Genomic DNA, 26,108 nt, shown 5'->3' with positions numbered 1-26,108 from the left:
ACTATAAATGTATCTTCTCTTCCTTATGCTTTTCTTAGCATTTTCTTTTCTCTAGCTTACTTTATTGTAAGAATATAATGTATAATACAAATATGCATTAGCTAACCGTTAATGTTATTGGTAGACTTTGGCCTCCAACAGTAGGCTACTTGTAGTTAAGTTTTGGAGGAGTCAAAAGTTACAGGCAGATTTTTGACTGAGTAGTGTTAGCACCCCTTATTCCCATCTTGTTCTAGGGTCAAGTGTATTTGAGATCAACTGTTGAGTTTCTTTGGTATGGGGGTGTCAAGGGCTATGATAAAAGCAATCTATAGGTAATAACTAACATATTGACCTAGGCTTATATTGGAGCTAGTGATCAGTAATAAATTTGTTCATTTCATGCCATTGCTTTCTGTCCAATTTCACAAAGAGGTGCTAAATGGACATAAAATGAAAATGTACAGCAAGTAGAGAGAGGAGGATTCCACATGTCCATGTATCACAAGCTAAGAGATGATTCTGATTTTTAAAAACTCAAAAAGTTAGTAATTTAATGTATTTCCCTCTTCCATTTTGAGATCTTGGTTTTATTATTATTTTTCCTTTTCTTCTCAAAGTCATTGCATTTGGCTGCTAATCTTTACACATAACTGCCATGCTGGCTTCTAACGCAGATTCTCCTACACATATCCTGTTCCTCATCCTTTTCCTTCCATTGTTGGTATTGATTTCTCACTCCTTCCAGAAGCACCTGTCACTATCAATGAAGAACCTTAGCTGACTCCTCAGGGGTTTTCAGCTTTGAATATGGACATGGCTCCAAATTAAGTTATTCTACTTATGACAGAAATAAGTGGGGCTTCTGATCTATAATTAAAGCGTTCATTTCTCTGCCCCAAGTTCTTGGGGATTATAGCATTTTGCACAAATACAGTCCCTCCCAAAACATTTTGAAACTGAGTACTAATTAATCACAAGGCTAAATTTAAAGTTTCTTACATAGATCCCACCCCTTTCTAATGAATTCCTAAGAACAAAAACTGCATTATTTTAAAAAAAGAAACCCCCAGCTTCAAAAACTCAATACTAAGTTTTACTGGCTCTTCAGTTTCCTGCTTTTCTATTTAAAAGCCACACTTGAGAGGGGGCTTTCTGCTGTGGTGAGAAGCTACTTGAAATAATATATCTACAAATATTTATTTTTGTCTTTTTGGTTGTAGAAGTGAAAGGTGAGCCAATGCTGTCTGAGACTGAATAGGGCAGTGCAAAGCTTTGCAATGCAGTCTCGCCCTTCATTTGTGATGATGGTGTTACCCACTTGCCCTTAGGAGGATGAAATCCAATCAGTCTCCCTCTATTACTTTATTTATTTATTTTTTTAGTATATGCACTGCTGAGACAAGCATCTTCTTTTACTCACATAGCATTTGCAAAGTAAAGTCTGTGTCTAGGAAAATTACTGGATGAATCTTACACATGGACAGAATTCACTAACAGATGAGGTAACCTATCCCTAAGGACAGATAGTTCCTTAAAAAAAAAAAAAAAAAAAAGGGAAATGAAAATGCCTTGAAGCAAGCAGTCTGTTTATGGCCCCTTCCCTAAGTGAACTATCACAGGGGAAAAGGAAGCAGAAGTAAAACTGGCCCTACAGGAATCTATAAAGATGCTAACAAGCTGATTAGCTCAGAGAACATTCTTTATGTCTGTTAAACAAAACGGATTGTTTTAAAAGACCTTGTCTTTGCAGACTGAAAAAATGTTTCAGTGATGTAAAAGCTCCTCTTCTCACATCTCAGGCACCTTTAGGGTAAAAAATAAAGATGTGCACTTCCATACTTTGGGTTTAAATGGTACCTTTCTTCTGAAGAGCAGAAGGGTATGATTGTCTTTGCAAGCTATGAGGGGAAAGGAAGGGGAAGCTGAGGAACACAGAGGGAATTCAGTGACATTACAGTCTAAACCATTGAGGTGATGCAGAATGTTTTAAATCAAGGTCCCCTGATCCACTATTTGTTTAGTTTCTTGAACATCAGCCTAGTTCTCTTTTCACTGAGCTTACCAGATAAAGAATGTTTACGAATTAGTGTAACTTCCTAATTGGTGTTAGCCTTACTTATAAAGGCCAAGAAAGATGCTTTAGCTCCTCAGATCTGGCAACATCATTCATTATAGAGCGAGTAAACTGCTGAGAGTAGCACAGCCATTTGACCACACTGCCTGAGTGCTTAACTGAATGCCGCTTACACCTGTGGTTAATCAGCCACTAGGAAAACCAACCCTGGGAACACCGGAAGCATCTGGAAAAGCAACAAATTCATATATTCCAAAGTCATCCAGAGCATCTTCATGGCCTGAAATGTAAAACAAATACTACTTACAAAACAAACACCTCAAATTGGTATTGTAGTTTTTTTTTTTAAAGTCTTAACTTACCTTTATTGTTTGCTTCAAGTGCTATGTGTATAAAACCAATGTAAGGTTTCCTAATCCCCTACCGTCACATTGCTGCTAAGCAGTGTTGGAAATCATTCCTTCTGAAGCTGAATTGGGACGATTATTCTTAAAGCTTGATGTGGGAGTTGTGTATTCTATATTCAAATGAACATATGGGCAGGCTTGTCCTCTGTAACTCTCAGATATCAAAGAGCACACCAAGGTTTCAACCTGGGAGTCATAGCATAATTTACACATAATATGTACTACACCCTGCCAGATCTAAAACAGAGACCATTAAAACTAATAAGAATATATACTTAAATAGAGCTGCCCATGTGTCCAAAATATAATACAAGGCAATATCAAAATCACCCAAACTATCATCTATAAAATGATGTGAATGGGGTGGTTGGGAGGAGCCAGATGGTCTCTGGGGCTTGATAAGGGGAAGTAGACCCACATTCACTAAGCGTCCAGTCATATTAGGTACTCTACCTACATCATTGTATTTAATTCTCATAGCAACCCTGGTGTGTGTGTGGGGGGGAGGTGTGGATAGGGGAGTTATTATCTCTTGTTGAGGTCAAGAAAAATTAATTTTCTCAAGGTGACATTGGGGAAAAGTGGCATATATGGCACTGAAACCCAGCTCCATGTGACTCCAACGCCTGAGCTAAAGCCCTATTGCTAACTTAAAACAACTCTGCAGGGAGTCAGTAGAGAATGGCAATGAGGGCCAATGCTAGGGACAAGAAGCAGCAAGCCAGTCAAATCTCCCTTTCCTCCTCTCCCTGGGGTGGAGCTGCCAGCATTTATCTGCTTTAAGAATGAATAAATTGAGAGGGTCCTGGGCATTTTCAAAATAATGCAAGGATCAATGGCTTAGGATTCAAAAGAACTCAGTGACAGTGGACAAGTGACTTAATATCTGAGCCTTGGTTCTCTTGCCTCTAAAACGGAGTTGAGTGCTTTTCAGGCTTTTTTTACAGATTTGCATGACTTTCATAAAACCAATAATACAAGGGATAGCACTTTGTAAAGTGAAGGCACTATTCAAAGGCAAGGGATTGTTAGTATTATATTAATCTTAGCTTATGTGAATTCTATTATATTAATAGTAGATTATATATAATAATGAATATCAGTCATATGAATTAATATACATTAACATTGATAGTAGTCCCTTTCAGCATGGCCATTACCTGAAAGAGTTTGAGCTTTTCGGTATTCTGTTTCTGGCCTGAAAAGACAAATAGATGTTTCTGTTAGTAATAACAATTGAGGAAAAATCATTCAAGAAAAAATTATTTTTGTAGAAACATATGCATTACCTGCCTTCTAGCTTCTGTTTTATAACTAAAATCAAGAGAGAAAAAAACATAGTAAGGTACTTTGTCACACATATATACAACAATTTGTAAATTTTCTTTCTAATTTTAACCTACCTTTGTAGGGTTGATATTTTTTCCATAGGAAGAGAAGACACATGGATATAATCAAAAAGAGTGATACTCCTGTTATACTTGCTAAAGGGGACAATGATTTCCCTTTCTGTGCAAGCTTCTCCAGTCCTAAACAAAAAAGACATACTTTAAATATTTTTATTAAAGATCAATAATAAATTACTATATAATTTGAGTTGTTTATGCTTTATCTGGGGACATTACTGCACTTATATATTATTTCTTGTGTGTATGTATGTTTCTACATATATATATATACACATATATATGTATATATAGAGAGAGATAGAGAGAGATTGAGAGAGAAAGAGAGAGAGAGAGAATGCATTAGCAAGCAAGTGAGAATGATAAAGTCCAAGCAGAAGGAATTTTAGAATACACAGCCATTTGGCCACAGTGGCCTAAACTCTCTAAGAATATTTGTGATTGGAAATGTGGTAAACTGCCTAGGATAATATGGATGTGTTGGACTAGATGTAGCAAATAGCTTATGCCATACTTTCCAATAGGGTTTACTGTGTTCACTGCCATTAACTTAGATCTGTTTGACTTCATTGTATAAAACATCCGCAGATACTGAGTTGTTCTCTTTCCTTCCATCTCACTCTTTCAGTATAATTAGGGTACATGGATTTTCTAGGCAGGTGGTGTGTGATTAAAGGGCCAGAGGGGAGGTGTGTATTTCAAATACACTCTACTAATTTTTGATCAATAAATAAATTTTAATTCCTAAAATAGAATCTATGTGATTGTCAATAAAATATTTGAAGTCTCACATTGTAACTAAGATTCACTTTGTTTTGCAAGTCATTCCTTTTATTAATATTCCTATGTAAAATATGGGGTAGTAGGTAACATCTGCTGAGTGCTTATAATAATACATCAGGCTCTGTTCTAAGAGTATATGATGTATATTAACCCATTGAATATTCACAGTGATCAATAAGGAATTATTATTATCCACCTCTTATAGATGAGGAAGCTGAATAATAATTTTTGATGCTGGATGAATATGTCCTCAATTTTTTGTGCCATACATAATGTAATGGCTAGGGGCACAATATACTTTTAAATTTGATCTGTATTATTTTCTTCATCACTTTAAGTGTAGACAATTTTACTATAGAACAGCATCCTGTGAGTTTTTAAAAGTAGTATTTTCATGATAATTAAGTTCAAAATATTTTATAATTTTCATTGAGATTTCTTATTTGACCTATGGGCTATTTAGAAGCATGCTGCTTAACTTCCTTTAAGTTTGGGAGTTTTCTAGTTTTGTATTCTGTTGTTGATTTTTGAAAAGTTGAAGTCCACTCTAGAATGTAGACTCTGTTTGATTTTGATCCTTTGAATGCCAAGATTTTAGAAAAATGACCATACACATGGTTATATGAACACAGAGTGTGTTCTAGAATTGTTGCATGTTATATTCTTTATTATTTCAATTAGGTCAGATTATTTTTCTCTATTTCTACTAAGTTTTTGTCTATTTGTTCTATCAGTTACCAAGAGAGATATGCTAAAATCTCTCACTCTGATTATGGATTTTTCTACTTCATTAATATTTGCTATTTATTAGATACACTTTGAAGCAATGCTACATACAGATTCAGAATTTTTATATCCTCCTGCTGGATAGACCACTTTAATCTTATGAAATGTCCATTTTTTATCTAAAGTAATACTTATCTTTTTTTTTTTAAGATTTTATTTATTTATTCATGAGAGACACAGAGAAAAAGAGAGAGGCAGAGACACAGGCAGAGGGAGAAGGCGGTTCCATGCAGGGAGACCGATGTGGGACTCGATCCTGGGTCTTCAGGATCACGCCCTGGGCGGATGGTGGGTGCTAAACTGCTGAGCCACCCAGGGATCCCTAAAGTAATACTTATCTTTAAAAATTATCTAATTCTTATCTAATTTGCCTGATATTAGTATAGCTATATAAGCTTTCTTGCTTTTTTTAAAAAAGATTTTATTTATTTATTCATGACACACACACACACACACACACACACACACACACACACACAGGGAGGCAGAGACACAGGCAGAGGGAGAAGCAGGCCCCACGCAGGAGCCCTATGTGGGACTGACTCGATCCTGGGATTCGATCCTGGGACTCCAGGATCATGCCCTGGGCCAAAGGCAGGCGGTAAACTGCTGAGCCATCCAGGGATCCCTTATATCAGCTTTCTTTTGGCTATTTGTATGGTTTATCTGTTCAGCCTTTTACTTTCAATCTTTCAGTATACTTACACATAAGATGTATATTTTATAAGCATCCAATTGTATTTTTTGTATCAAATAGTAGTTTTTAAACCAGTTTTAAACCAGTTTGACCATATTTGTCTTTTAGTTGGAATATTTAATGGAATTACTAATATATATTTGGCTTAGATCTACAATCTTATTACTTTTTATATATTTCCTCCCTTTTTATGTCTCTTTTCTTGTTTTAATTTGGATTAATCAGGATTTCATTTTATTCCTCTTTTCTTGTCTAGTTACTTGTTAGTTGTACATTTTTCTTTGTCTCTTAGACTTTGAAGATTAAAAAAAGTTAACCAAAACTAATACGTGCACTGCTTACCACTTCCACTGGCCTCCAAAATATGAGAATAAGTTCCATATAAAAGATGAGAAAGCTAAGACTGCGGGATACACGATGTAGGGCTAACAGGGGCCAAGGGGGAAAAGAGGCAAGAGAGCAATAAGGAAGGAGTCTGAAGAGATAAGGAAGTAGAAGTGCCTAGCTGGCTCAGTTGGTGGAGCCTGGAACTCTTGATCTCAGGATCATGGTTTTGAGCCTCATCTTAGATGTGGAGATTACTTAAAAATAAATAAGTTAATTAATTAAAGAGATAAAAGAGATTAGGAAGCGATGGTAAAAGTAACAAGTGGGATCCTCTGTAGGATAGAATATGCAAATTCAATCATTTTAGGAAACAAATTAAAAGGAACAAAAAGTTAAAAATGAAGGAGAGGCAAGAAGATGTCTTATTTAAATATAACATGTCCAATCTGCATATTAAACTAACTGTCAAGCTTCAGGATCACGGAAGTACCCGGCAAAGAGCTGATGCATGCAAGAATGTAACTTCACCATTAGAATGAGAAGTACTTGAAGTAATAATTATTAGCATATATAGGCAAAGAAATAGTCTCAGAGAAACTACAATATTTGCCATAGTCAATAAGTCATAGAACTAAGACTGGAACATAGTCCTAATTTTTTTCCATAGTCAAAGAATGGTTTTGTAATGCAGGTAGGCTCCTATATATTTGGCTTTCCCTCTAATCTTTTCTAACACCATACTTGATGTGTTTCAGCTCTCTCACTTCTTGACAGACTGCCTTCACCAAAATTCCCCTAAGCCCTCACAAAAGTATTGAATTCTAATTTATTCTTGTCAGGTTTCTGCTATGTGTTTACCATGAGAAAAATTGCAGAAAGACATTTTGGTATAGTCTCAGTTGTTTTTCCCTCTCAAGATTGGCCCCTGTTAGTCCTACATTGGAGAATTACCCTGTAGTGACCAGTGTCTGTACCCCAAAACCTTTGCTATAGCGAAGGCCAACCATCATTTTCCTGGAGAATGAGGAATAGGGATAGTACTTATTCTCAAAACAAATGATCTTCCCTGTAGGCCCCCTTCTTCTCTAGAGCATCCTGAGTCTCTCCTCTCAAGATTCTCTGTCCCAGAACATGAAATTTGCTCCCTTTCATAAAATAAAAAATTCCAAATATGTCAAGGATCAAACCAAGGGGGGGCACAGTTGCTACAGTCTCAGCTCCAGGCAAGTGTGTTTTAGAGAGATGGACTTCCAGACCCCAACTTGAAAATAAGGCAGCAGGGAAATTCTGATTCTATTGCTACAGAGAATGTACAGGAATTCTGAATGCAGTTCTGGACACTCACAGGAGCCTCATTTTTTCTTCCAGAGAGTTTTCTACTGTTCAGCTTATAGCATACCATTCTCTTCATTATTTAAATGTGACTGACTCATTTACCAAAGCCCTAGTGCAAATGCTATTTGCCCCCTCCTTAGGCAAACACATAAAATGAAATAACATATTAAGTGCAAATATGGGCAAGAGGTGTGGTATCCATGGTATCACAGCCCTGCTGTTTGAGAGACTGCACCCAGAACAGGACAGCCATATGCTCCCAGTCTGCATGTCTATTCCTAGATCAGAATGGAGTTCTGAGATCTCTCTCATCCAATCTGTTTGCTGATTATGGTAGCTGTATGGATGTCAGGGTTGTAGTTCTTTCTCAGCCATTTTCTCCAGTGGCCCAAAGTGAAACACATCTCCTTAAGATCTTAACATGAGAAATTTCTAGACAGAAGAAATCAGTCAATTCATTTTACTGTTTTGGATCCTTTTTTTCCTTCTATATGAAAATATGTACAATAGAAATAAATACAAAAATGATAAACTTTTCAGGATCACATGCAAATTTGAGACATTTCTGTTATATCTGAATCTCAAACTACAGCCACATGGCTCTTAGGAACTCCAGTAATTTATATATTTGAATGTCTTCATTAAATGTCTTCATTAAATTTAGAACACTTGAATTTTGATCATAAACATCTTCATTCTAAAGAAGTCCTTAATCAAAAAAAATCATTGATTTTTTTCAAAATACAAGTGGTAATTTTATTTTTTTATTTTCATTTTTTAAAAAGATTTTATTTATTTATTCATGAGAGACAGAGAGAGAGAGAGAGAAAGAGAGAGAGAGAGAGGCAGACACACAGGCAGAAGGAGAAGCAGACTACATGCATGGAGCCTGATGCGGAACTCAATCCTGAGACTCCAGGATCACGCCCTGGGCCAAGGGCAGGCACTAAACCGCTGAGCCACCCAGGGATCCCCAAGTAATTTATTATTCTAATTACTATTCTTCCCTTGAAACTTATATTCTAGATATGATTTTCAGTCACAGGTTTTCATAATTTCTCATTAATATGAAGCATACACATGCCATGAACAAACTAGAGTATCTCTTTTTATATGGCACAAAATTAGTTAAGGGAATGAGAAAATGCGCACTATCCTGTATATGTGATCTATTTTCTATTTTTTTTATTTTTATTTTTTGTGATCTATCTTTTAGAAAGACCATAGTCTTATTGATATTCTTAGTCGAGAATGTCAAGGGAGGCAGTTTATATAGTGATTAAAACAAGGGATGTGAATTCAGATATTTTATCACTTACTAGCTGTGCAACTTTGGGCATTGCTCCTGTTTTCTTTAGTGTACCTCCACTGAGACAGAAAGGTCAATTAGTATTTCAAATTAGATGTGAATCATAGCCCATGAGGTGGAAGGCACCATCTAGTCAAGTCCTACCCAGACAAGAAACATGGAGCCCATCATCATGTTCTCCAGGTTTCCTCTTTCCAACTAAAAGAACTTAATAAAACTTTTGATTATTTCCTAACCCTGTTATTTCCTTTCCATATTTGTGGTCTTGGAGTCATTTCTAACTCCTTTGTTGCCCTCTATGGCTCATTGCTGAGACTTTCTGGTTGGCCACATTATTTGCCTCAGTAAAAACAAAGCAGATCATCTATTTTTTACTACTGGCCTCTGGTTGTACCAAATACAACTTGGTTCTGAAAATATTTCAGAGGCTAGTATCTTATCCGTCAAAATTATTTCGAATTCTCCACCCATCCTTTTTTTAAAAAAACATTTTATTTATTTATTTGAAAGAGAGAGAGAGAGCACACCAGTGAGTGGGTGGGGGGTGGAGAGAGGCAGAGGGAGGAGCAGATTTCCCCACTGAGCGGAGAGACGACATGGGGCTCAATCCCAGGACCCTGGGATCATGACCTGAACTGAAGACAGATGTTTAATCAATTGAGCTACCCAGGTGCCCCATTTCCACTGATCTTAACATAGATTGCTTATCACAGTGGATGGTCAGTTAGCGATCAATTGGTAGCTACAAATGATGTTCATTTTTTCACTTTAGGTTAGTATACACTTTATTGCAGAGATTTGTTAATTTGGAAAACTTTTTTAAAAATCAAATATTTAAAACATATTAATACTACTCATTTACTTTGCCATTTGCTGCCGTCTGAGTTAAAGTTCTGTGGACATATGGGGGTTGAAAAATAGCTCTAAAAACCAAAAAGAGGTCACTAATGTTGACAACTCTGAATCCCTCTGAAAAATAAGCACCTGCTCTTCTTATTTACTATAATAACAAATACCTGGTCTTTGTACAGGTCAAACAGGTTTTTTTTTTTATATTTTGCAAAAGGCAATTATTTGATATAAAGACTGTAGCTGTCTTTGGGCTTTGGTAATAAGATCTTAATCAAATATTGGGGGCTTCTGATATTATGAAAATACTTTGGCTAAATATTAATGGAGAAAGTTCAGGCAGTGTGAAAGTTTTCAATGCAGTATACAACTACATATTGTAGTCATGTTTTCACTTGCAATGAGAATGAGGAAGAAGGCTAAGATGACAACCAGTTTGCTATTAAACGATTTCATATGCTTAATTACAGCTTGCTTTAAAATTATGCTTTGGTTATCTACTGAGGTAAAAATCTGGGTAAGCATATTAAAAGTTTAGTAAAATAGAAAGCAAAGGATGCACCTTAGCTGTTTATATGCTTGCTATTCATATTAGGTTGTGGTCATTTTGTTAGCAGGGATTTTTTTTTTTAAATTGGCATTCTCAATGCTTACCACAGTATTTGGCCCATAACAGGTGCTAAATAATGAATAAATGAGTTTCTGATTTATAGCACTCTAAACACATATATGCTTTGGGGAACTATAAGGGAAATATCCATTGCCCAAATGACACATAATTCAAGTAAAAATTCTAGAATTGCACTGTCCAATATGGTAGCTACCAGACACATATGGCTATTTAAGTTATAATTAATAAAATAAATTCAGTACCACAGTTGCATAGCTAAATTTAAATGTTCAAAAGCCAGATGAAGGTAGTGGTTACCATACTGGCTAGTGCAGATATCAAATATTTCCTTCATTGAAAAAAATTCTGTTGGATAGCACTTTTCTTTAAAAATTTTTTTAAAAAATTTATTTATTTGAGAGAGAGAGAGAGAGAGAGAGAAATTGAGCATGAATAGGGGGCAGAGGGAAAAGGAGAGGGGTAGCAGGCTCCTGGCTAAGCAGGGAGCCTGACACAGGGCTCAATTCAAAGACCCTGGAATTATGACCTGAGCTAAACGCAGATGTTTAACTGAGCCACCCAGATGCCCCTAGATAGCACTTTTCTAGAAAGTGTGATATTTTCTTCATATAAAAAAAGCACCTCAGAGTGCCAGTATATAAATTCATATGATTTCACAAATATGAATACTCTCAACTTTAAGGAATTCTGGAAGGATTCTATCCACTATATATTTCTTCATCAATTTGTAGTTTGTTATGGTCTTAAGAATTCTTGGTGGCTTTTTAATAAGTTCAAAAGACTATAGAGGGAAAAAAAACTTAAACACATAATTATCATACTTGTGCATGTTAAATATTCAGATTTCTAGATCCTACCTTCAAGATCTGACTCAATCGGTCTGAGAGGTCTTAATAAAAATACATTATTAGGCCTATCCAGATGATTTTGATGCACATGGCCCAAGGGCCACATATTAAAAAATTTAGCCTAAGAATTGGAAGGATTATTTTCTTGTTTCATCTACTCAACAAAATGTATTGACCCTTTCTATATTATGAGCCCTAATCTAGGCATAAGGGCTGTAAAGATAGAGAAAGAGATCAACAGAGAAAGTATTGATGGGTGGTACTTTTTGCACACTTGTTGCTACACCACTAAAAGGCAACACCAGACACCACTCCCTGTCCAAACCTGCTCTTGGGTGTACCCCAGGTGGATACTGGCTTGTCTTTATGTGTAAAGTTGTGTCCAGGAGAGAGAGAAGAGAAAGCTCAAAAGGATGGGAATTTGGCAGAAATACATTTTTAGGTAGTGATATTTAACTTTCTGTGGATTGATGAGCTTTGCGAAAAATCAGATGATTTCTAGAGAATGTCAAAGTTCACAGACTTATAAAATGTTGTAGTTTCCAAGATGTTGAGACTCCTGTTGAGAACTTCCAGATTTTAGGTGTTTAAATGATGAAAGAGGAAGGAAGGTCCATGAAGGACAGTTAGGAGTCAAATTAGATAGTAGGAAAACCAGATTTCCAACTTATAGAGATTTATTCACCTGAATTAATGTAATAGCAGATATAAACCAGTTTAAATGAGTAGCATGCTTCTATTATATTCCTGATTTTAAAATCAGGAAAATACAAACACATATTTAGAAATCATTTATTGAATTGTCTTTTTCTTCATAGTCCCTCAGAGTTAGCAATTGAATTCTCCCTCCATTTTGTTTTGAGTTTTCTTTCTTTGACTCATAGAAGCCATGGATTAGTTAACTCAGGAAAGAGTTTCTTAGAGCTTATAACAATCCACAATAGTTTTCTTTTCACATAAGTGTAAAATAGAGCTAGGACAGCTTGTGTTTGTATTTCCTTGGGATCCTCGCCTTTTATGTCATACTTACCTACAGAGGTGATGATGACTGTGAAATGAGCTTCATCTCGCCGTCCAGTTACATTGTTGTAAGCACAGCACACATAATCAGTTGTCTTCTGGGCTACTTTTTCTGATGCAACTTCCAAGTGAGGCCCGTGCTTAATGACATATGTTGTATTGTCAGTCCTCTGGATCCAGGAGTAGGTGTTGGGGGGATAAGAATCAGCAGAGCAATAAAACAAGATGGCCTCTCCAATATCAACAGTAAACACTTCTCCTACTTTAAGCCCTTTGTCAGAATTAACTCGAAGTCCATAAGGTCCATCTGCATTAATTAAAAAAAAGAAATAAAGAGGTGACATAAATAATCACAACACAGTTACAGAGTTTGGGAAAGCTTGGCAGCATTTTATTTTCTATGAAAGTCTTCATGTTAAACCTTGGCAAACAGGTCCTCATTTAGATTCCCAATAAATCATGAGGACCTAAAAATGTGTTATTCTGATATCCATGACAATGGAAATTATCTGAGATGTGATTGAGCTTATCTGAGATAGTGAAAGCCTTGAAACTTAGTACATAATTTTAGAGACACTATTAACTGTGTGTTAAGCTTTTGAGTAATTAATGTATTGATAAATCTCCAATCATGTTAGACAAGTATCATTTTTCTGAAACCAAAATTGCACTTGAAAGCATATTAGAAATAGATTATGGCCATTATTTTCTCCATACTGTGAGTATTATCTGCTTTTCTTTTCAGTTCTAGGGTAGGTCATACAAATATTTATAGAATGTATAGTTTCACATGGAGCACAGGTTTATGCTAATAGATACAGCAGTGTCCCATATTTTCATGACACGTTAACAATTAAATAATTTTAAAAATTTCTCTCTGCAAACTAAGCTTAGAATGTTTGGAAAAATACATCTTCACTATCATTAACAAATATTCATCAATCATTAATAAACTACTTAATTGTGAATATCGCATGGTGTTTTTCCTTACTGCAATTTTCTTGTGGCATTTTGCTATGTCTATGGCACCAGACTGCTTGCAGATGGAGACACATTTCCCATTGCTTTCTTCAGAAAATAAAGACAGATTGAAAAAATTTCCCAGTAAGATAAAATATTTCTTGTTCAGTCTAAATTCTGGTTTATATTCTAAAAAATTTAAGATTTAGACATGATTGTGTTCAGTTTTCAACTGATCATCACCAACATCAATTGGCTACTTTCTATATGAAGTCACTTTAAGTGCTTACACAGACAACCACATTTAATCTTTAAAGCAACCACATGAGGTAAATGCTATTATTTCCATTATAAGATGAAGGAAAAAACATTTAAAAAATTAGTTTTCCCATGGTCCATAGCTTTTATATAGCAAAGTTGGAACTCTATAATACATGCATTTGATCATTCTAATTACCTCCCCCAAAATGTATGTGGTATAATTTTCTATATTAGAATAGTTCCTTATTGTGTAACTATAGTATTAGCTCTACAATAAAATTGTCTAATTATATATTAATTCTGTACTCAGTCAAGTAATAAATAAAAAAATTCTTGTTTGAGAGATACTATTAGACAATATACTTAATATGAGTGAAAAATGTGTAAGATACAGTTCCTCCTCTCAAGGAATTAATAAAATGGAAAAGGCTATGGATTATTTGCTCAGTAATAACCTGATCTCAAAGGTTCTGATTTTCTTTTTAAAGTACTGATGAGAACCACTGGGTGGTTCAGTGGTTGAGTGTCTACCTTTGGCTTAAGTTGTGATCCCAGGGTCCTGGGATGGAGTCCTGTATCAGGCTCCCTGCAGGGAGTCTGCTTCTCCATCTGCCTATGTCTCTGCCTTTCTCTGTGTGTCTCTCATAAATAAATAAATAAAATCTTTAAAAAAATAAAAAAATAAAAGTACTGAGAATTCATCGTTCATTATATGGAATAATATGATGTAATGATTACATAGTAGTCATTATCAGTTATAACTACATTAAATCCTGATTTTGTCAGTAATTAGTCAAGTGTTCTTCAGAAGTCATTCAAACTTTTAGGTCTCACTTTCCTCACCTTTACTATAAAAAGTTTGACCACAGGAATGGTTGCCAAAGTTCTTTCTCCCTTTGAAATACGTTTGAAAAATTGATGCCATGCTGAAGCTATTTTGGATACTGGCAAGCCAACCTTAAATTTTTTCCCAGAGTGGTTCTCTTTTATGTCAGCATTTTCTGACTAATCTACCATTGTGGAAACACATTTCCTAAGATAAAACAGAAACTGAGATACAAAACAATAAATGATATTTAACAAGGGAACATGAACATTACACATATTTGCTTCCTAAAGACACAAACATCTACAGGAAACCTATAGATTTACATTAATATGTATACAGGAGATGATCCTGATTTCAGAAGGCAAATATAGAAGTTAGTACCTTCAAATTTGAAGTATTCAAGAACAGGAGGTAGAAGATTAAAGTGAAATGAATGCCCTTTCCAGCACTTTATTAGCTGTACTAGAACCCTGTCATATGGCTCTCTCATTCCAGGCTATGATACATTCTCTGGGGAAAACCACTCTTTCAGAGTTGTGTGCTACTTGGAACCCTCTTATTCTGAATTCCACTAAACAGTAGGTTATATAATGGGAATGAAAAGTTGTTTTCACTCACTCAACCAAAATCAATACTGAGATGTTACTGTGTGCAAAATAGTGTTCTAGGCATCAGGAGGGAATCCGAGTGTCATAGACATGATTTCTGTGGCTGTTCTCCCAGGGAGCAGCGGGGTCCTTTCAAGTTGTCAGCATTGACGGAAGCTGACAGAACATTTAAGGAAGCAAAGACCACCAACTGCCAGGTACAAGTTATGGTTCACATAGTGGGAAACCAAAAGAAGGAATCAACTAAATTTTGGAACAACAAGAGATCTGAGTCTGTGCACAAAAATTAAAGTCTGAGAGAGCTTTTCTGCAAGTAGTGATAAACAAGAGAAGTGTGGTCATAAAAATACAGTCATTAAGTTTAAGTCTCTGTCTTTCACTGGATTTACAGAATGTGACTATAAAAACAAATTGCTTGATAATTTGATACATATTAAAATAAGTAATATTCTTTTCAGTCTGCTGACATTATTCAAAACTTTTTGAGAACTCCTCAATTGGAATTGCCTTAGGACCCTGCAACATAATGGAGTATTCTCAAAAGTAGTAATTCTTCCATTTTGGAGAATGGGCTCAATTTTTAAAGTAAGCCCACAGTCACAGCCACGCTTGGTGAATAAGGTTGATTACCTAAGTTAGTAATATTGCTCTTGTTAAAAATAAAACGTGCTTCTAAAGAAAGGAGTCTTAGCTTATCTTCCCTATATGTATGCATATTTTGATTTTGCTACTTCCCTATTTGTTGAGTTTCATGATTGGCATAAACTTTTCTCCTCCATCTTAATTATGTGCAAATCTGGCTCTTCAGAGTTAGCCTCAATATCCCTCAAACTTTCCCAGCCTCTGTGGGAAACATTTTTTCCAGGTCTTGGAGCCTAACACCTTGAAGCATTTAAGTTCCTCGCTTCTGATATGATTTCTTAAAATGTAACACACTTTATCTGATTATGTAAGAAATACATGTTCATTGCAGGAAACCATGAAATTTAGAGAATCACGAAGATGGAAAGAAAACTCTTGTATTTTTACCATTTGAAGAACTGAATATCTGTATTTCAGTATATGGTCTTTCAATTTTCTATACTTCTCGCTTCCTCTCACACACATCTATCTCCTTCTTTCCTTTCTTTCTACTTTCTCTCTCTCTACTGCTTACAATGTTTTTTTTCTTACTACACTATGATGTTTCCTTTGTAGCAATCCAGTCGGACCCTCTTTTACTTTGAGGTACAGCCTAACGCGTTATTCATGAGAATGGGCAATCCAATTGAAGACATTTGGAGTGATTCACTAGTGTGGCCTCTTACATTAAAAATGAAAGCAAAAAAAAAGTAAAAAAAAAAAAAAAAAAAAAAAAAAAAAAAAAAAATGAAAGCAGAAGGATGTTTCTACTTTAACTTTGGATTTTGGTCCAGTTTCTTTCCTGTGGTAAGAAAACTCCCAATTGAAATAAACCCTTTGCCTCAGAAATGGCTGTTTACTATGTGACTTGTAAAATCACATATCATCTGTTCTCTTTAACAATTTATGGCTGGGCGGGAACAGTACCGAAATTTCCATCATGATGCTGCTTGCCACCCTGCTTGGGAGCAGATGGTAAGTATTTACTGTGAATGACCTTTTTTTTTTCTTTAATTTTTATCACTTAGAGTACTTCCCTGCAGCAGTACCATATGTTGCACACAAAATGCAGTGGTTACTGGGTTATTATTTACAACGGAGCTAGAAGGCATATACATTTCATGGATTATAAGTAGGAATTTGTCTGAATTACCAACTTGATGTTATATTTCAAACAAGTCCATAACTAGGTTATGACATCATAACCTCAAACATACATGACCAGTCTTGATAGATTCTGTTAAACTTTTTCTGCCAAAATAAAAAAAAAATAATTCCTGCTTTCATGAAGGAAGCTATCACAGAAACAGTGCCTTAGGAAAACAGAATTGTTGATTTATGCTGAAATTCTAAATTATGATGTGGACCTCCATGCAGGAATATTGGAATATGACATTTTTATTGAGGAACTCTGCTAAAGAGCAGAAACTAAAACAAAAACAAGAAATAAAACTAAAGGCCAAAGTACTATAATTAAGAAACTGTCATCTTATAATAGGAATTTAACATCACTATAGCATCATTAAGTAACACTGGAATCTGAAAGGGATATGAAGATCATCTGTTCCATTTTAGTCAAGTTCAAGAAACCTGTATTGAACTCTTAATCCATGTCAGGTATTGCTCTAGGGATACAAAAATGAATGATGCAGAGCTTCAATTTGGGGTTGAGATGCTTATGAGTAGAAAGACTCTAGTGCAGATAGTACTAGGGAAGAAGGTATATAGGAGCACAGCAAACCTCTTAGTCATACTGAAGAGCTGAGACAAGGTAGGGGTAGATAAGCCTTCCTGGAGAAGATGATACTATGAAGGAAGAGGAGGGTGTTGCCAGGTGAAGAAAGAGAAGTGGGAACATCAACCAAGGCACAAATGCTCAATTTGTATAGAATGATAAAGATTGCAAAAATGTTGATGCCACATCATAGGATAAATGACCAATTTTCACATTATATATTTTATTTAATTATTATAACCCCAAATTAAACCAAACCCAAACCCAAACCAAAACCAAGAACAAACAACAGGGCTAAAATAGCAATAGAATGAAAAATGTAAAAATCAATGAGTCTGAAAAAACTTAATGAGTCTGAGTTATGCTTCTGTATGCTATGTGATAAATAATTGTTTAGCACAAACCAGACCATGATGTTTGATTTTTGAATCAAATAAACTATGAGTGAATAAGTGAATGAATGAAGGTAAGATGAGATTGTTGACTAAGAGCTCTGCATTTGAATGTAAAAATAGTCAAGAAAGTAAATTAATACTATATTCACAATTACCACTTCGTAAGAGTAACAGTCGTTGTTAAACTGTCTATATAATTCATCTTTACAATGAGTAAATGGAACATAAATTTGTAAATTTTCTAAATGTTCTTCTTCCTACTATCTACCATTAGTCTTTACTCATGACTCTGTAAGACTGCCATAGACTATGTCTAAAAGAATGTAAAGAAAAATGTTTAGTAGATGATAGAAGACATATTCTGTGAAATCTGAATTTATTCAGATGAGGATATTTTCATTCTTTAAAATAACACTGGGTCAGAAAAAAGACTTAGGAATTTAAAGGTTTAACATTTAACATTCATATTATCTACCATTTATAGGTGTGATTATGGTTTTTTCCCTCATTTTTATTCTTTACATACTGTGTATCACCACATTCTATGATAATAATGATATTGGGGCATGAACTTGTGCATGTTAAAAGAAAAATTAGGGGTGCCTAGGTGGCTCAGTCAGTTAAGTGTTTAACTTGCCTTCAGCTCAGGTCATGTTCTCGGGGTTGTGACACTGAGCCCCTAGCCAGGCTCTGCGCTAGGCATGGAGTCTGCTTAAGATTCTCCCTCTCCCTGTCCCTCTGCCCCTCCCCCTCCCTCTTGTGCACACACACATGCATACATGCTCTCTCTCTAAAAAGAAAGAAAGAAAGAAAGAAAGAATGAAAGAAAGAAAGAAAGAAAAAAGAAATACATAAAGAGAAAGGAAGAAAGAGAGAAAAGTCTTATTCTCACTTTGTCCAATTAAAATAAACTATATAGCCAAATAAAAGTATATTTAAAGATGCAAATGATACTCTCATGTACCTGTATTTGTTCATGCAATTTCCCCCAGGAATTTTTTGTTTAAATCTATGGCTAGAGTTTAAAGATAGGCAAATAGATGGAGAGACACATAGATATAAAAAAGAATTCATGTAAAGAAAGTATTTTCACGTAAACAAAATAAAGTATGTTAACTACTGATTGTGTTCGGGAAATAAAATGTTCTTCTCAAGGCATTCTTTCAGTTTTCATTTTGCAGGCATCTTCTAAATGATCCAGGCTCTCCATAATTTCTTGCTGCCATATTCCCAATTATATCAGTCTAGATTTGGCTCACAGGAAAAAAAGCAAGCAAGAAAAAAAAAAAGGTGTATGGAGGGGGGAGGGAAGAACTAAGATCATTGAGTTCTTCCTATGTGCCATTCACTGGCTTCTTTATTCATTAATCTCACCTAATCCTCCCCAGCACTCTTTTTTTTTTTTTTAAAGATTTTATTTATTTATTCATGAGAGACACAGAGAAAGAGAGAGAGGCAGAGACACAGGCAGAGGGAGAAGCAGGCTCCATGCAGGGAGCCCGATGTGGGACTCGATTCCAGAACACCAGGATCACGCCCTGGGCTGAAGGCAGGCCCCAAACCACTGAGCCACCCAGGGATCTCCTGCCCAGCCCTCTTGAGACAGGCATGAACCTTATACCAAGGACAGTGGAGATAAGGAGATGACGACATTGATGCACAAAAAGGGGGTCTCTTGCATATACTGCTAAAGGCAGAACCAAGGCTTTAGCTCAGGCAGTCTCAATTTTCAACTCAGGCTCATAACCACTGTGCTCTCCACTGCATTCCCCAAATGACATGATATTAACTAGAATTTAATGTTGTTAAAACAAAAGATCATCACTTAATAAGGCATGCTCCAGCACAAGCTCCCTTCCTGCTGTCTCTCACCATACTGAATGATGGTTCCTTTGGCTTAATATTCAGGAGATGATATCCGGCTGCTTTAATACCTTGTTTTGCATTTTGTCCCTTCTATGTGAACATAAACCATTTAGACCAAGTAATAAAGAATAACGTAAAGATGTATCTACATAGCCCTAGGTTTGATTCACTTTGCCTGCTCATATTTTTTTTTTTTCACTGTTTCAATAACTTCAATGCTTAGGTCTTGTGCTACTTGCAGTTGAATGGAAGTGTTAATTCATGTCAGAATAAACTTATTCAGTCAAGAAGATAACTACACTTATAAAAAGACTGCACCAAATCTGAATATTTCACTCCAATACAATGTTAGTCATGCAGATAGACACAGTTTATACTCTCTTTGTGAATCTGTTTCTCAGTCTGTGCATTAAGGCAGTATTTTCATAATGTCATCTGAATATAAAATTACATTAAACTATAAAAATATAGCTAAAAATTCTGCTATAAAAATAATGACATTGTTAAACACAGTGTAATTAATGACTGTAAGAAATCTCAAGTAAATTGCTTGCAGTGTGTGATGTTTTGGTGTTTCTTGGTGAAAAACTGTAATTTCCTCCTTCTATGGTACTTTTTCATATAATTTCTTCTGTTTCTACATGAAGGGAATGGTTCATCTCTGAGACAATGAATTCTGGACTACGTTGGACTAGGAATTAATCCTCTTCGGTTCCCCTACACCAAAAAATGAATTATACAACATATGAAGTCTTTTTTATGTGGAAGATTACTTTTCAGAACAAAATATTCTCAAATTGCTCTTAAATATATTTAATCACTGTATATAGTTCAAAATTGGTGACTTTTCTTTTCTGTATTGTTGGTTAATAAAATAAATATTACTTCCCTTTTTCCCTCTCTTAAATATACCATTTCTATATCTGTATGACGTTTGTGATCTATCTTGAAAACGTGCTCTCTTGACAAACATTTTTTGATTTAGCCTAGACTATGTGTGTACAAGTATTAGCTTATAAAAGACTAGGCGTTTTTTTATTTGAACTTTTGTTTAAAAAACAATTTTTCCTCATTGTTTACCACATAATGCTGGGTGTTTAAAGTTCTCCATGATTCACCTCAAACATATCTATCTGACCATCTAGTCTACCACATCCCTTGCTGTATCCTACACTCTAACTAAACTGGACCATTGGCCTAAACTTTGACCTCTGCTTTGTGTTTGGGTTCCTGCTGTCCCTATTGCCTGAAATGGTTTTTCTGGACATTGCTACTTGCCCCAATAATACTCATTGTTCAAGATTCATCTCAAATATTACTTTCTGCAATAGTGCAAGAAGTAATGTTTTCCTTCTCTGAATTTCCATAGCTTTATAACATTATAGTGATAATAATGGCAAACAGTTATAGAGTACTTACTATGGGTCAGTCACTGTTCTGGGCAATTTACATGTAGTAACAGATTTACTCCTCACAGTAACTCTATGAAGTAGGTATTATCTGGTATTATAATGGTATTATCACCACTATATGGATGGAGAAACTGAGGCACAGAGAGGTAAGATTTGAACCCAGACCCTCTTATTCCTAGCCACTATGGTCCTTTGCACACTTCCCTATGGTATTTATGACATTGTATTTCATACATTTTATTGTGCACATATTCTCACTTCTGTTTAACTATAGAATAGCTTCTAGTTTCAAGATTCAATGAAAGGTTACTGCCTTTGCATGGTTCTGGGTTCAAAATTGAGGTTCCTACTTTCCACTGGATATAAGGTCACACAACTGACCAAGTCAGAAGATGTATCCTAAAAGGCCCATGGCTGGTATTTCAACTTATTCTTCAAGAAATAGGATTGTGCTACTAGTTACATTTCATGACAAAGACAGTGTGTAGGAAGCATAATTGCAACTAATACTGTACTACAATAATGTAAAAACAAATGAGTTTGTGTTGATATTCTCTGTGAACACCCTTGTGTAAATTTCCCAGAACAAAAGTCATGAATATATATATTTTAAAAACTTACAATATATGGTAGGCATAATGATGTCACTTTCCATCTCACTGACAGGATTCTTCACCAGGCAACTGTAATTCCCTATGTCTTCTTTGGTCACTGGAGCAATATGAAGGGTATTGTTTTGCAGAGAAAAAGAGGTGGTAGAGCTGGAGTGGACAGGCCTTTCGTTTTTTAGCCACTGATAAACCAGCCGGGTACCTCCTTCCACGAGGCATGTCAGGGTCATGTTCCCCACATACTCCACAGCTCCAGAGGAAGGCTGAGTCTGTACCACTGGTTTTGTGACAGGATCTGCAATATCAAAAGAGATAGAAATGATTTTTGCTACCATGGAATTATAATACAAGTCTGTGTGGTCTTTCACATACCAAACCTGGGGAAATGATTCTAAAATTTTACATTTTTATAGATGTAGACAGTTCAGAAAATAATTAAATATCAATAAAAAATAATTAATGGAAAATGCAAAATAACAAAATATAAAAATATCGTTTATATTCTAGAATGTATTCTTCAAGGATTTTCTAATGAAAACCTTTAGTTTATAGATAATGCAGTTAGTGTATTATCTTATTTCCTGTTTATTGTACTTTCTCCCACACCATAAAGGTATATGCTCACGGGCAAAGTTTACATGGTATTCCCCTCTCTTGATTTGTTTTAATGTCCCAAGAATAGCTGTTTGGGTTAGATGAACCTAAATTTTTATCCACCATCTGTAAAATATATAGCTCATATATATTATACTCAGGAAATATTAAGGGAAAGTTTTAGATAATCACATTTTCACCACTTACATTTCTTTTTCTATATAAATGAACTAGTGATATGTTTCAATTGCCATGCAACATTATGTTAGTCACTTTACAAACCAAACCAGTCAACATTTCAACACTGACTCAATTTCAAAACAGGATAAAATGTGTTATTGCAGCTTTATCCCATTGGAGATATAAAAGACAAATCCAGTAGTAATTTCTGTTGGAACTTAAGTCATGGGAAAATAGTTTTATGTCATGAATCTGGTACATGATGTTATCTGTCAAATGAACAAATTTCCATGAATGAGTAAATATTTCTTCCCCGAGCCTTAAATGTAAAATTATTGGGTCATAGTTGGAATTATATAAGTATCCACAAATATTTTCAGGAAACTTCATTAATCTTTGAAGTTCTTGGCTTTGTTTGATAAAGAGTTACACAGCAGTCAGTGATAAAATGAAGAGGGCTTTATATCTAGCAATGTTTCTCTGCTGCATTTTGGAGAGATATATGTTTAATAATCTTCTATGAATCTTCACAGGACTCAGAGAGGGTGAGATGATATATAAGTGAGAAATGATTGGTTCCAATATTTAGATTTCAATTTCCTATCGAGATTTAAATTGGGGTTGATGCTTCTCTGTAGGTAAATTCCTCTTGACTCATGCACACATTTTCCCACATGGAAATAGGTGCATTGAGAAATAAACAGATCCAGTCCTTCAGCCCAGAGACTATAGAAGAGAATGAAAAATAAGAAGAAAGTAAATTGAAATAATTTGCAAGGGACCTAAGTAGTTCTGAAGCCTCCAGTTTTTCTTAAGATGGGTATAATCAACTTGTCCATTCAATTTAATCCTTTAGAGTCCCAGGCAAGAACAAAGGATGTGTAGCTTTTGTGTATATTATTGTGATTTAAAAAGAAAAATAAGTTGTGTACATTTATTACACAGGAAAAGCTTATGTTTCAAATATCTCTGTGTAGAAACAGATGTGGTATGAGATAAGTCAAATAAGTAATGTCAAAGGTCTTCTATGGGGAGAACCAATCAGAATAGGCTGCCTTAAACAGTGTGACTCACATGTGGAAGTTTCCCAGGAAGATATTTTGCATAGGCCCTAAACCCCTATTAAAACATTTTAGTTGCATTTCCCCAAATAGATCCAATTTTACGATATATTAACCTGCAATGGAATGTTCCAGTTAGTTTTGGGGAGAGGTAGGATACTACCTGGGAGAAATTCATTAACATTTTCTCCTTTTCTCTTTTCATAGTTGCTGTGTAGGCATCTGCTTCCACATCCTGTGCCTCTGCTCCTCTCAGTCTTTCTGCTGTCTACTCATTTACTCCACACACACACTGAATGCCTACTAAAGTCCAGCATCAGCTTTTAAGTGCTGAGGACAAAGCAGTAAACAATACAAAGTCCCTGCTCCCATGAAACTCTTATTCTAGGTGGGGGAGAGAAAAAATAATCAAATAAAAATATATGACACCTTGGTGGAAATAAGTGCTGTGAAAAGAATAAAGCAGAACTCAAGATAGATAGTAACTCTCTTTTTTTTCCCTCTCTCTCTCTCTTTCTGTTTGGGGGAATCTCTCTCTCCATCTCTCTCTCTCTCTCTTTCTTTCTCTCTCTGTGTTTGGGGGATTGAGGTTATACTTTATAAGGCAATCAGGAAGACTTTGGTAGATAAAGTGACATTTTGTCTGAGACCTAAAGGAAATAGGGGAGGAAACAATGCTACTATCTAGGAGAAAAGGAGTCTAGGTAGACTGAATCAAAGGCCCTGAGGTATAAGTGTGTTTGATCTGTTGTAGGAAAAGCTAGGAGGGCAGTATGGTCAGAACAGAATGAGTGAGGGGGAAGGGAGGTAGGAAACAGAGTCAGACAGATACTGGGTATGCTGAAAGGGATCATGTGGGGCCTTGTAGGACATTGTTAGTACTCTGGCTCTTATTCTAAATGGGATAGAAAGCAATCGCAGAATTTAAGGCTGCGGGAGGCAGGAGTAGAAGCAGGGAGGTCAGGTGGTGGCTATTAAGGATAGTCCAGGCCAGAGCTGGTGGTAGGGTTGAGACGGGCAGTAGAGGGAGTGGAAAGAAGTGCCTGAACTCTGCATTTTGAAGGTAAAGCTGACAGTGATAACTTGTGGACTGGATGGGGTGTGAGAGAGGGTCAATGGTAATGGCAAAGTTTTGCCCTGAGCAACTGATGGAATGGAGTTGGTATCTGCTAAATTGGAGGAAATTTTAAGTAGTAACCTGTTAAATAGGCTTTAGGGGAAAAATCAGACGTTGGGATTTGGACATAATATATTTCAGGAATGCTACTTATATACCTCAATAAGGAAACTAAATGTATGAAATTCAGCTGACTCCATATTCCCCCAGAGGACATTTCCAGCAACTTCCATGGCTCCTTCAGTACAGTCCTGGAGCAAGTCTCATCCTCCCCCAAATGGTGTATCAAGATAAAAGTATTCATGTGACAAAAACAGGGCTCTTCCCAAGGTATGTTCTGATATTGAGAAAATAAAATTTCTTCCATCTTATTATATCAGCAACTTTATCCTTGATGGTTTCCAGGAAAACAAATAATAAGTTCTGCTTATTGCTTATCTTTAGTTGGGCACTATGCATATACTTTTTTTTTTTACTATGCATATACTTTACATGTGTGTATTATTTAATCTTCAGAAAGCCTCATGAGATAGATAATGTAACTTGTGCCATGAGACACTAAGGCTTTGGGTTAGTTAATCTGCCCAAAGTTACAGAGCCAGGACCTAAAGCCCAGGTAGTTTAATCTCCTGAGCTGTTACTAATTGCCATGCTACCCAGCTGCCCATGTCACTTATAGTGGACTCACCATCAACGGTCACTTGGATCTTCTGGCTAGCTGATAGAGTTCCATTTCCCTGAATGTTGACCTTCACAATGTAATTGCCTTCATCGGTGAACTGCAGTGGGTTGATGAGCAGAGATGCATTGGGTGGCATCATGGTGAACTTGTGTTGGTATTCCAAATCAGGAACCACAGACTTGTTCACGGAGCTCAGTAAGTATTTGGGCATCGTGTGGGTTCTCTCAAACAGCCATATGATCTGGATGTCTGATGCTGGAGTGTGGAATCCATAGTGCACGGGAAGGTAGAGGGCCTGACCCCTGATGCCATGAACGGTGTGTGAGGGCACTGCCACTTTCAGCCCTGAGCAAGCACCTGCTATGAAGGAAAGGAAAGTCATAATGACCCTGAGCCACATTTCACAACCTAAGGGGCAATAAAGACAGAATCTGATCTGGCGATAATGCTTGCAAAGAGAGGCTTCTAGGTACTGACCATTCTAGGACCTGTACAGGTAAATATTTGTCTCTGAAACCTTCTGTATTTTAAAAACTCCACCCAAAGACTATGTTGATTCAATGGCTTCTTTAAAGTCAAGATGAAAAGGAAAAGCAGAAGTTATTATCTATGACTGTTAAAGAATAATGGGAAAAGGAGAACTGGGAAAGATTATTAGTTCTAAAGTCCAGTGAAACTTCTAAAAATTATGAAATTGTGTTTGAATCATATCGTATCCTAAT

The 26,108-nt window shown here is 35.8% G+C and overlaps 2 protein-coding genes across 7 annotated transcripts in view; one reads left to right on the top strand and one right to left on the bottom strand.

The window, feature by feature from the left end:
* Nucleotides 1-20,987, top strand: part of LOC140609066 (uncharacterized) — a 308,391-nt gene extending 287,404 nt beyond the window's left edge. Inside the window, exons 5-8 of the mRNA XM_072784185.1 lie at nucleotides 16,310-16,435; nucleotides 16,490-16,540; nucleotides 16,658-16,708; nucleotides 20,377-20,987. Coding sequence (XP_072640286.1) covers nucleotides 16,310-16,435; nucleotides 16,490-16,540; nucleotides 16,658-16,708; nucleotides 20,377-20,394 — 246 coding nt within the window. The 3' untranslated portion in view covers nucleotides 20,395-20,987. The remainder of the gene's footprint in view (nucleotides 1-16,309; nucleotides 16,436-16,489; nucleotides 16,541-16,657; nucleotides 16,709-20,376) is intronic.
* Nucleotides 1-26,108, bottom strand: part of HEPACAM2 (HEPACAM family member 2) — a 46,313-nt gene that overhangs the window by 6,427 nt on the left and 13,778 nt on the right. For 5 of the 6 annotated variants that reach the window (XR_012011047.1, XM_072784179.1, XM_072784175.1 and 2 more), the window contains exons 2-8: nucleotides 25,393-25,746; nucleotides 21,763-22,047; nucleotides 12,465-12,761; nucleotides 3,867-3,992; nucleotides 3,753-3,777; nucleotides 3,624-3,661; nucleotides 2,263-2,336 (exon numbers count right to left, since the gene is read on the bottom strand). Coding sequence is in view for 5 of the 6 variants with exons in the window: in XM_072784175.1 (XP_072640276.1) it covers nucleotides 2,263-2,336; nucleotides 3,624-3,661; nucleotides 3,753-3,777; nucleotides 3,867-3,992; nucleotides 12,465-12,761; nucleotides 21,763-22,047; nucleotides 25,393-25,746 (1,199 nt within the window). In the remaining variant the exon portion in view is untranslated. The remainder of the gene's footprint in view (nucleotides 1-2,262; nucleotides 2,337-3,623; nucleotides 3,662-3,752; nucleotides 3,778-3,866; nucleotides 3,993-12,464; nucleotides 12,762-21,762; nucleotides 22,048-25,392; nucleotides 25,747-26,108) is intronic. The other variant, XM_072784176.1, reaches the window with a different exon arrangement.

This window comes from Canis lupus, chromosome 18 (assembly GCF_048164855.1).
Source record: "Canis lupus baileyi chromosome 18, mCanLup2.hap1, whole genome shotgun sequence".
In the NCBI taxonomy this organism is placed as follows: domain Eukaryota; kingdom Metazoa; phylum Chordata; class Mammalia; order Carnivora; family Canidae; genus Canis; species Canis lupus.
The sequence above is the reverse complement of the archived record's forward strand: the minus strand, read 5'-3'. Positions and strand labels throughout refer to the sequence as shown.